At 37.8% G+C, this 12,547-nt stretch overlaps 1 protein-coding gene across 1 annotated transcript in view; it reads left to right on the top strand.

Annotated features, from left to right (window-relative positions):
- NALCN (sodium leak channel, non-selective) overlaps positions 1-12,547 on the top strand; it is a 261,887-nt gene that overhangs the window by 183,201 nt on the left and 66,139 nt on the right. The window contains exon 18 of the mRNA XM_082602462.1: positions 8,975-9,048. Coding sequence (XP_082458588.1) covers positions 8,975-9,048 — 74 coding nt within the window. The remainder of the gene's footprint in view (positions 1-8,974; positions 9,049-12,547) is intronic.

Genomic DNA, 12,547 nt, shown 5'->3' with positions numbered 1-12,547 from the left:
AACATGGACAGCATGATCTCCTTAATGTAACTGATCGTGAGAAGCAGAATAGAATAGTCATTAAGACCAGTAATACTGATTACATGATGTAGGTTCCAATCCTCATTTATAAACAGAGATAATTCTTACTCTTAAGGTTTGTTGTGAGAATTAAATAATATATGTTAAATGCTTAGCATCGCACCTGGCATAGCATATGATATGTGCCTATCAAACCAGATAAGAAAAGTTACTTTAGGGACTTACCTGACTGTCCAGTGGTTACGACTCGATGCTTTCACTGCCTGGGCCCGGGGTCAATCTCTCGTTGAGAAACTTAAGATCCTGCAAGCTGCACGGCACAGCCAAAGAAAAAAGAAAAAAAAAGTTACTTTAATTAAACCATGCCATGAAGTCAGATTCAGCAAATAGACATATTCATCAATCAAGAAAAATTACTTTTACTTAAATTAACCTTCAGATGTAACAGTCTAGTTGAGCACAATATACTAGTTACTGATTTATTTTCCTTACTGTCCATGAGCCTGATTTTTTTTTAGTCTGATTTTTGATGATATTTCAGTTGCAACCCCCGTGCCTACCTAGTGTCTTAGCCTCAAGAAGTAAATTAAATTGTTCTGGAAAGGTTTACTGTTCACAAAGCCTTGTTGATTGCCATACAGCATTTTATAATTTTCTACGTAATCATAGAGTATTTGATGGTTTGTTCCAGTAACTCCACATGTAGCAAGTTGCTCAGCCTGATCTATAATTTCCAGGATGAACGTTAACTCACTTTAAAAAAAGAGAATAGCCTATTTTCATCTTTTGGGCTTTTACTCTTCTGAAAGAATTTTCTAAAATAATAGCTTAGCATCTCTGCAGTGCCATTCAAGACACATCTCTAGGAGAAGCGTGGCAGATTACTGTTACTACCGCTAACCGGAAGCTGTATCGCAAAGATACAAAGTAGTGTGGTCCCAGGGAGGGAAGAAGTGTGTCCATCAAACCCAGTATGAAAACCCTACCACTTCTCTCTTCAGCATACAAATGCTTTAGTAGATAATTGATTGCCCACTTATTCACAGTAATAATGGAGATGCGTCATTTAAATGACAACTATTTTTCATTTTTATTGATCTTTGCAGTACGTTTGTGAGCTCAAATTAAAATATGGCTGCATTTATGTGCACAGTCTTCATTTGACAGTCATTTCTAGAGGACTTTTATATGCAGTGTGCTGGGACATGGGTTAAAAACACATTTTGCTGCTTTCAACTAATACGAGAATAGGAATTCCCTATCAATGATTTTGTTTCAGAATATTTAATTGTGTGATCATTTTTAGTTTGGAATTATATGTAATTTGTTTGCGTTCCTTAGGTGCACATTTATTGGTGGTCAAAAGTAAATCAGTCTAAGATTAAGCATCTTTTATACATAATATAGAAGGCTTTTGATCAGGTGTTTTTGGTACAGTCTCCAAAACAGGTCTGGGAGAGCTGAGGCTGCAGCTAAACCTCTCTTTGAAATTTACATTTTGCTCTACTTTTTAAACATGCTTCCCCTTTGAGTATAGTCGTACTTATAAATTGTATTTTCCATTAAGTCTCAATGTGTTATAGTTGGTGCTTCTGCTGACATTCTTGTTCTTTGGATCTGAAGTTCAAATACAGTTGAATTATAATTGGAGCCCAATAGCTGCTCCTTGTACTATCAGAGTGCCATGGATTTTAAATTCACAAACAGCTGCTTGGTTAAAAGCATCTGGCATTTTCTCCCAGAATCATAAATCCACAGATTTTCAGTCTTTGTCTTTCTGTTTATATGAACTATAACCACAAAGTCATTTTGTTTTTTACTTATATAATCTAAATCTCCCTAGCATGTATTGTATTTTATTACCAGTTAGCACTATATATAAACATATCTAACTTTTTTCTGTAATTGAAGATAATGTTTTCCCCTCATGCTTTGCCTCATCAGTTATTATACTAGTTTAGCTGAGATATAAGTTGTTGGAGATTTGACCAACTCTGCAATGACAAGCATTAGTGACTAAAACACAGTCATAAAATTCAAGTGCCAAAAAGCCAAGCCAATGAAGTTTCCAATCATTTAGTTTCTAGTTTTACAAGACTGTCCTATATCTCAAGTGAATAGAGACATTTCAAAATAAGCAGTCCTCCTTTGTAATTTTTACCTGCTTCACATCTGTTATTTTAAGGATTCATTTCATAAGGGAAAAAAAAGGTAGAACACAGAGAGAGTTATCTTTTAATATTAAGAAATTTATTCATTCTTTCAATATATCTCAGAAATGAACTATGCACAGTGCTAGACTGGAGGAAAATGTAGTGGACAAGGAATACACCATCCTTATCATATGGAGCTTATGATCTAGTGGAATTCACAGAAAGACAAAAAGATGTTTCACACACAGAGCAGGGACTGACATGTATGGGGTGCCCTGGACCCCAAAGGAAGAGTAAAGATTTGGGAGGTTTGTGTGTGTGTGTGCACGTGTCTGCACATGTGCTTGTACACGTACATCTTTATTTTTTTTTTAACCTTCCTGCCTGGTATTTTCTCAGGATTCAGAATTTATGATGTTGAAATAAATTTATGATGTTGAAATAACTTAAGATCAGAAATCTTGACCCATCATCTAAAACTCCCTTTTTACAAAAGTCACATTCTAAGACATATTTCAAACCTTCCTAACACACCTTCCTAATACAATGGTATTCACCTTTATATACATTGTAATAGGACTATTTTAATCTTGCTGCCACCAACACTAATCACGTTTTTAAAATTCTTTCTAAGCATAATGTCAATTCTGCAAAAAGTTTATTTTATGGAAACATCTTGCCATGCACAGGATCTGTTGTATGCACTTTGGGATTAATTTTCAGTTCACAGGTGCATGAAAATTCAAATACGGATAAATGAGGTACCACCTTCAACCTGTGTAATTTTAAGTAATTGCTCAGTTCCAATTACTGTGTTTTATGTGGGAGACTTATTCAATAAAGTGGCTCATTATAATAATTACACTATACCTTTCCAACAGAAATGACATTCATCAAGCCTTGTTCACTGGACCATGATTTGGGGCTTAATGGTCATATGTTTTTATAAATTCTCTCCCACTTAATATCAATCTGTTAATATTTTCAAAGTGAGAAAAGAAAAATAAGGCCTCTCAAACTTTTTCCCACTTAGCAACAGAAATGTACTGTTAACAACTCCAAATCAGAAAAGTTAGTTGAATATTTATAATGTTTGTGGTTTTCTTTCTCAAATAAATATTAATGGCTTCATTTTGAAGATCACTAGAGTGAAAGATGGTTCCTTAGATCTAAGCATGGAGCATCCCAAAGGAATCTAATATTCCCTGGTAGGTTTGTGGTTACTCCCAGGTGATTGAATAAATTGAATTAATGTTCTGGTTAACTAAAAGTTGTGGTGGATCCCTGATTTTAAGGATTCAATAAATGTAAAATATAAATCCTATAAACCATCCTGGCTCTAATGGGTTAGAAAGGTCATTGATCTCTTTTCATGCTTCAGCATTGTTATTCTGAAAATCAGTTATGGATATATAGAACAAAGAAAAAAAAATTGGCTAGTTTAGATTTTGTATTAGGAGTTGGGAGAAGTAAGAGCATGTTATATGTGCAAACCAAATCTTCCAAGTCAAGCAGACAATGTTTTATTACAGTATAGCTTGGAAAATTCTTTTTTTATACTTCTTTTTTTTTAATACTGCTTTTTAAAATACTTTTAAAATATGGTGACATTTTACATAGACGTCATGGTGTAGTGAAAAGCTGTACAATCCAGAACTCTAATCATAATTCTGCAATTTATTATCTGGGTAACATTAGACAACCTAATTTCTATGAACCTCAGATTTCCCATCTGTAAAAAAGAGATAATAATACTACCTATGAAGATTAATTTGAAGATTAAGTTTAAAATGTGTAATATAGTACCTCAACACATGATCAAACAGCCAAGGAAATGAATAAGGATTTAGAGGATTTGAAATATACAGTTTACCAGTTTCATGTTATGGCCATTTATACAATTCTTCATTCAATGACTAAAGAATATACATTCTGATTCAAGAACACATGAATGATTTATAGAACATGACCACTTACTACACCACAAAGGAATTCTGAATATAAACCAAATCAGTATCTTAGAGAAGGAATTATTTGACCAACATAAAATTAGAAACCAAATAACAACCACAAAAATCACCTACACATTTAAAAATTTTAAAACCACTTCCAAATAACTGAGGGAGTATAGAAGATACCACAATGGAAATAAAAAATATCTAGAACTGAAAAATAATGAACATAATATATATGAAACTTATGAGAAGTAGCTAAAGGCATTTTTAGAGGGAAAATCATAGCCTCGACTGTGTATTTAATAAAGGAATACATGTTGACATTAATGTTCCAAGTATTCAACTCAGGTAATTAGAAAAATATCAACCAACAAAACACTAAAACAGCAGGAAGAAAGAGATAATAAAGATAAAAGCAGATTTTTTCTCTGAATTAAACATTTTGCAAATTATGTTTGTAATTAAATCTAAATGCCTTTTGGTGTGACATGTCTTATTTTCTGTGAACTTTTGTCACTGCTTTATTTTAGCTCAGGCAAATGCATCATTGCAAAATGCCATCCCTTGCTCCATTTCATTAATAATGCTTAACATATGTGTACTTCTTTTGCAAAGGGAAGGTTTTATGAAGCAGTTTATTGATCGCCAGCAACAGGACACTTGCTGCCTCTTAGGAAGCCCATCACAGGGGCTCTATCCTCATGACCTCATCTGAACCTAATTGCCTTCCAAAGGCTCCTCTCCTAATATCATCACACTGGGGTTAGGACTTCAACATATGAATTTTGGGGGGACACAAACATTCAGTCAATAACACACAGCACTGTAGGGAAGAAGCCAAGGTTAGTTGCAGGGCATCAAATGTTTCTGGGAACAGGCAAACACCCTCTTCCCTCTACACTAAAGGAAAACATCCAGGGGACTTCCCTGGCAGTCCAGTGGTTAAGACTCCATGCTCCCAATGCAGGGGACCCAGGTTCGATCCCTGGTCAGGGAACAAAGATCCCACATAACGCAACTAAGCCCGCGTGCCACAACTAGAGAAGCCCGCAGCCAAAAATAAATTAATTAATTAAAGAAACAGAAAAACATCCAGGAGTGGAATCAAAAATAACAAGAGTGATAAAGGAAAGAGCAGATCCAGATAAAATTGGTAATGTCAGGGGGGAGTGAAAGCAGAGCCAGGAAATCCCAGAAGGAAAGCTGCCACACTTGATCCCTGTATTCTAACAGAAGAGGAAGCTCTGAAGTTAGGAGAGAAATATTGGAAATGCAGGAAAACAAATTTTGCATGAAAATGAGCAACCGAAAATCACCAAAGTCAAGTTCCCTACAAAACTTACAAGAAAAAGAGAATCAGGAAGGGAATGCTATCCTATAGACAGGTAAAGAATCAAGCATATATCTTGCCTTCTCCTTATGAACTGAACTACTGAGTAACCAAATAATACATGTGGGGAGGTGCCTCATTATAAAAGTAATCCAACTAATAAATGAAAAAGAAATGACAGTTTTACAAACTGGATGAATCAATCATCTAAGCAACGAATATCACTACTGCTAACATCACAGAAAGAGGGACAACCAGACATGATGTGCATTCTGATCAAACCTGAGTGTGATGAAACTCAGAATCCAGTTGCCAATTTGCAGAAAGTACAGAGGACAGAAGAATATGGTGAACTCTATACCGTGAATGTACACTTAGCAACATCCAGGCTCCAGGAAGCTATGGGTCAAATGGCCCAGGGTCTTCAACTGTAAGGGGGAATAAAAGAGGAACCTGTAGATGAAAACACCTAAAGGCAGTGCCAGAAAATTGGCTCGACCGCTCCATTGCTACGCCCTTTAGCTCCAACGTATTCAACCACAGATAACTCGATGCAAAATGATTTGAAGTTCCAGGGTCTTGAATTCCATGTTCAAGTGCACAATTCTGGGACAATCTTGTAAATTAAAATTTTAAGACTTAAAAAAAATCACTTATGTTTTGTTTGAACATTTAAATTTAATGTATTTGTTTTTGATTATTAATTCAGTCACAGAACAGTTATCTTGGGGAGCTGAATGCATCAGGTTTACAAATATAAAATCACCCAAAGAAAGAGGCTTTTCAACTAATCTTTTATTTTTTTCAATTCAAATGCTATGTAAATATGTCACCCATACCCTTCTTTTTAAGTCCTGCATTTCTGAAAGGTTTATATCCAGAGTGAACAGTTACACCTTTCATAAGCTGTCATTCCTTAAGTGCTTTGATCATTATTTCAGGTCCTGTCAGTATCTTCTGGAGCCAGAAGAGGGCACTGCAGAGCAGTGTAGCTGGTGCTGTCTGCTGAAGGAACTGCGCGAAGCTTTACTAAAGAAATAGAACTAGATAGTCACTACAGGCCTTTATTTACCAGCAGAAAGAACAGTTTCTAAGTACATATCAAGGCTGTCACATACAGGTAGGTAGGTAGGTAGATAGATGAGGTAGATAGATAGCTATAGATAATCTCCTTTCTTCTTTCAAGAATATCCCAAACCTGAATTGAAGTTATTCTATTACGGTGTTTATTCTACTTATTCTGTTGTTCATTACAAAAGCAGTTTTCAAGGACTCCTTGGTACAGATTAATAGCATATTCTGTTTTACCTGGTTCAAGTTTACGACAAAGGAGACTTGGAAGCCCTTTAGAAGCCATGTGCAGTGCGAGAAGTAATTTGGAAACAGTACAACACATGTTGTCCCAGTGTCTGCAAAGGTTTTCCCCAGCGTGAAGAACGCTGTTTTAAGTGTCAGCTGCCCAGTTACAAGGGCAGAAGCCGGGTGATTGAGTTCAGACCATCACCTTACACTAGGGGCAAGACGGCTAAGGCCTGTCTTCGTCCTTTGAAGATGAGGCAAGTGTGGGATCCACAGTTCTCTCCTGAAACTCGCCTTCCCGGGGCCTCTGTAGCCTGGGCCCTTTCGTAACTGGTGAGCACTTTCAGCTGAGTCTTCTGTCTCCAAAGTGACTCTAAACCCTGTTCCTCAGGAGATGAGCTGTCACCTCGGGGAGGTTCAATCAATGCACAAAGTCACGCGTCAGCAGAGGAGAGAAGATGTAAGAAAGTTTCCTGATTCGATCATGGCAAACAGCCTTTTGTGTGTTACCCTGAAAATATAATTTCAAAAAGGAAAAAAAATGACTTCCACTCTGGTTTCCTTATCTACACATTAATTTATTCTCCCAAGAGTTCTAGTGAATAACGAAACCAGCTCAGTTTTTCATTATTGGAAACAAAAGAGTGTACCGCCTCTCCTCACGTGAGGGAAATAGCCAGTGTGTGCAGTGACCCTTCCCTTCATTACAGATTTGCTGTGAAATAGGAAAGTTCTCTTGCTAGTGATGATGCTATGTAGGTTGTCAGCTGTGGTGTGATGACCAGCACTTCCCCAGCTCTGGCAATATGGCCACATGGGTTGACATCTAGCATTCGTTTATAGGTTTGTTTGCAGATTGGAGCTCTGTGGCTTTGTACCTCAGGTTACCCATCTCTTGTTCAAGAGAAACTGGATGGTCTGTTTTTTCTGAATACAGTTATTCTGTCTCCTGCTCGATTTTCCTCCCTCAACTTTGTTTGAAAGTGTTTCCTCCATTCTCCTTGCTTAAAGGACCGCCTAGCTCAGCACTTGCACAGGGAGTTTGCACCAGGTTAACCTGCCCTGTGCACATGTCCAGCTTTAGTCCTTCACCCACTGCTTCCTTCGCTTGTAGAAATCTTAACTGTCCTTCAAGGCCCAATACGACTTCTTCTTCAGTCAAGTCTTTGCTAACTATTTGAGACACACCTAATTCTCCCCGACGCAGAGCCCTACAGCCCCCCTTATCTTTTCTATGGGGCATAGCACCTAGCATTTTACTAGCTACTGCACCCTGCTTTTTACTGATAATCTCATGACTCTCCAATAGTCACTAAAATCATGCTAAGTGCTCAGGAAATCTGGTCTAATCTATTGATCAGAATGAACGGGACATTGTCCAAGTATCTGAGGTCTGCAGCTACACTTCCTAGTTCTTGAATCTTCCCAGGCTGGTGTTGTCTCTCTCTTCTTTCTCTGCCCTTTTCCTACCCACCCTGGATCCCTGTACACCTGTCACCAATCTTACTTCTGTAACTATCAAGCAGTACAGAGCTGAGTCTGCGGAGTGTATCTTCTGGTTTGTAGCCAGCCTCCAGAATTTTTTTTCTTAGTCCTTTCTCCTGGGTTAATTTCATCGTCGCCAAGGAGGAAGAAACCTTGAAAGTTGGTCTCATTTGTCTCTATGTCTATAGGCAAAACAATTCTTGAACTCATCATTCAGATTAGTATTGGGTCCCAGAATCAGATGTAATGTGGATTAGACAACATTTTACTAAACGACGGCAATAAGGGTCCAGTAGTCATTGCAACATTAAACTCTTTGGAAACTGAAAACCCTATTCGGATGTAAGGAGACATTACTACCAATGAGCATAGCCAGTGTGTCGCCCCCACAGCTGTGACACGTGGCCTCACAAGCTTGTTTGCAGTTCTATTCAAATAAAAGTAAAGGTAGAAATTAAAATTAAATGATAGAATCAATCATATGATGAAAAAATTCATGTGTATTGTTTTCATAGTGTTATCTGTTTTGTGTGTGTAATGATTTGTCAGTATATTTCCCCTTTACACTCTTTTTTTTTTAAACATCTTTATTGGAGTATAATTGCTTTACAATGGTGTGTTAGTTTCTGCTTTATAACAAAGTGAATCAGCTATACGTATACATATATCCCCATATCTCCTCCCTCTCCCTTTTATATTCTGAAACTAAAGTCACACTCATGATTTTACAGCTTCGCAAGTCTGTCTTCAGCATCAGGGCAAGGAACCTTCTAGAAAAGGAGACCGCAGTCACTAAAATTTTAAGGTAACATCGTTTAACACTGATACATATTTAAATACAAATAGGATTAAGTTAAGCAAAAAGGAGCTTTTTTAAAAATAATGAACTAATTTTCTGAGTATCAATATATACTTTCTGCTACAGAGTAGGTTTGGGTAACTATGTACTTTAAAATAATGTCAAACACATCATTAACGTCTCTCCTGAAAAAGTAATATTTTATTAGCTCAACCAGCCATTTTTTCTCTTTCATGCACTTAAACATAAATTATAAGTATAAACATTTACAGAAAGATGAAAATAACTTTTACAGATTTTGTCTTTTGTGATCTCTAAAAGACAAATCACAGTCTAAGGGGAAAATGGTAAAAGGGAAAGCTTTTTAATTATTAAAAATAAATGTATTTAAAATCTATAAGAATCAAAAGTATATCCATTTTAGAATGCTTATAAAATAAGCATAAGCACATAATTTTAATGCTACTTTCTAAAATCTGCCTTGAAGTATCAGAAAGGAAAATTAAGCTAGCTGCTTAAGGGTATTTTATAAGACTATGTTTTAATATAAAGTAACATGATCATTATAAAAATGCATAAGTATTTGGAATATAATTTATTGGTTTCTGTATTACATAGACATGTATAAGAAATACACCTAAATATTGGAGCTGGAGGTGGAATGGCTGACAAGGTGAATAGATAAATTCATAGGAGGAAGCCCTATCCAAACTGTGCTAAAGGGAAGGAGTTTGATTCTCTTCTACCCCACCTGAGTTATTAAGAGTAGTCATGAAAGCATTTTGCCAGAATCTCTGTCACTAGAACTTGGATAACTGGAATGAGGAAATAAGGCTAATAGATATGATTTGAGAAACTATTTTGACTTTGTAACACTACCTGAAATTTGTGTGCCAGAAACAATCCTAACTCATCGAGACAGGATTCTGTGTATTTATTCTTTATGTTGGCTGACGATTCATGCATACAGTTGAGTGTGTGTTGGAGTCCCTTCTATGAGATAAGAATAAATATTTCTGGGGCTTAGATATTATCACCAAAGAATATGATGAGATGAAACTGAAAGGTCTCATTGAAATAGAGAAAGGAGAGCTTCTAAGCAAATATAACCACCTGTGAACCAACTTCAGTTTGCTTCCAACTGGCTCAATCCTGGCGTTACCATCAGATAACACCACGAGGCTGGCCTCAAACACTACGTGGTCCTCCAGGTTCTTTATCCAGCTGGAATTGTACTAGACACGTTCATGGCACAGTCAGTCCCTAGGGTCTTGAAGACTCTCCCTGGTCACACAAAACAGGTCATGAGCTGGGTGCTGGATTTCTGGTTCACCCCCAGGAACCAGAAACCACCCACGAGGAGATCCTAATATCCAGAGTCTATCTGCCAAATTAGGAATCAAGCGACCTTACTGACCTGCCCAGAATAAGTTTCCAGAAGGGGCCCTAGAGGTTCCCAGAGACCTTCAGAGCAGAGGCAGACAGGGACCCTTGGAAGGAGGTGACCTCCTCCATACACCCCATTCCTGTGAACTCTTTCTTAAACTTGCTCTTCCACTTTCCCTTTTCCACCACCTTTCCTACTCACCTTCTCCCAGTTTACAAAAGAAAGGTGGTGCTCCCATCCACCCAAAAGAAAGGTGAAGTTCTAGGGTTCACTGATCTGAGATGTCCAGTCCTCTGGGTGACCGAACACAGGGGCTGTTCCCGCATGGCTTTCCCAGAACGAGGGCCCCATCGGCAGCACCTTATTGTCCATCCAAGCGACAGATTTTTGGAAAACTTCCTTCCGAGAATTCATCTGCCTTAGAATTAGGCCTTAGCAATACATGGATGTCACAAGGGCCTGTGTTAACATGTTATTTGAATTGAAAAATAACAAGCAGACTTCTGACAGATTCGCTGATTGGTTTGGCAATAAAAACTAACTTTGTGGGTGCACAGGGTCATAACATTGAATGGACTGGATGGATGAGACTCCCCAGTATTTTCTTAAAGTTATGTTAAAGCACATATACAATAATGCTAGAAAATACATCCTTTACTGCTAATTGACATTATGAGTGGAACATTTAGTTGTTGATTTTTAAAAGTACAGAAGTGGTTTTAAAAAGAGAAAATTTATGAGTACCTGAGCAGAAACAACAACAAAAACTAAAAGAGAAAAAAAAGAGAGAGGAGAAGAGAAATTAAAAAGAAAAGGAAAACATTTACAGTCACCTGGGGCCAATGGTTCAAATAGCCCTGCACAAATTGGAGAGGAAGGAAGGTTTCCAGCACTCTCCCAGGGTCTCCGTGCTCCCACCGACCCTCTCCTCCCCCAGGCCTCCCCCTTCTCTCTGTTAAGGAAGTTCTGCCAGGTGACTTAGAAGTGGAAAGACGAATACTATATGATGTCACTTACATGTGGAATCTAAAAACAAAGTCAAACTCCTAGAAACAGAGAGGAGATAGGGGATTGCCAGGGGCTGGGAGGTAGGAGAGATGCAGGGATGCTGGTCAAAGGATACACATTTCCAGTTTTAAGTTCTGGGGATCTAATGTCCAGCATGGTGACTGAAGTTAATAATATTGGATCGTATACGTAAAATTTGCTAAGAGAGTAGATCTTGTGTGCTCACGACATACACACACACACACATACAGAAACACACACACACAAACACAAAAACAGTACAAAAAACAGTAACTGAGGAGAGGGACGTGTTAACTAACTTTATTGTGGTACTCATTTCACAATATATATGAATATCAAATCGTGTTGTACACCTTAAATGTACACAATGTTATTTGTCATTTGTACCTCAATAAAGCTGGGGGAGAAGTCGCCTCTCCCTTGACCATCTGCATTTTGAAAGGAGGCTTTAAGAAGGAAAGAACTTTAAGACCAGGAGGTGCAGACTCGATACCTTAATGGATGGGGCTGCCTTGATACAAAAGGGAGGCCCGATGGAGACTTGTTCCTGTCACTCTTGATTTTCCTAAGTGTTTTGTTTCCATAGACTTATAGTCTTTAGTTTCATCTGAGAGGTTCCTCCCCCGGGAGGCATGGAAAGAAGACCTGAGCTGGGACGTTTGGGCAAGTCCATCACTGGCGGGCATTAGTCACATATTAGTGTCTTAGAAATAACTCTTTAAAAAATAACAAATATTTGGGGAAAATAATACAAAACACATCCCAGATGTAAGGTATCTGGAGGACTGTTGTATAAACAGGGAAATTATTTAAATTTAAAGCTTGGAGGAGATGATCTTCAGGGTCCCCCAGGTGTAACACAGGATACTGGACTTAGTGTTAGGAGGCCTGGACCAGCGTCTGGCTCTGCTTTTCTATAACCTTAAGCTACTCACTTATCTGAGCCTCCGTTTTCTCATCTGCCTTTGTGGTGTAGACTGCCCCAAAAGGTCATCTGAACTATCTGTTGATGAAGCAAAGTGAAATGTTAATACTTATTATATGAGGGAAACCACCAGTTCAGCGGTCTTAACAATGTCTCAGAAGGGA

The sequence above is a fragment of the Mesoplodon mirus genome, assembly GCF_964341445.2.
Source record: "Mesoplodon mirus genome assembly, chromosome: 17".
Classification (NCBI taxonomy): Eukaryota; Metazoa; Chordata; class Mammalia; order Artiodactyla; family Ziphiidae; genus Mesoplodon; species Mesoplodon mirus.
Note: the sequence above shows the minus strand (reverse complement) of the source record. Positions and strands in the feature narration are given on the sequence as shown.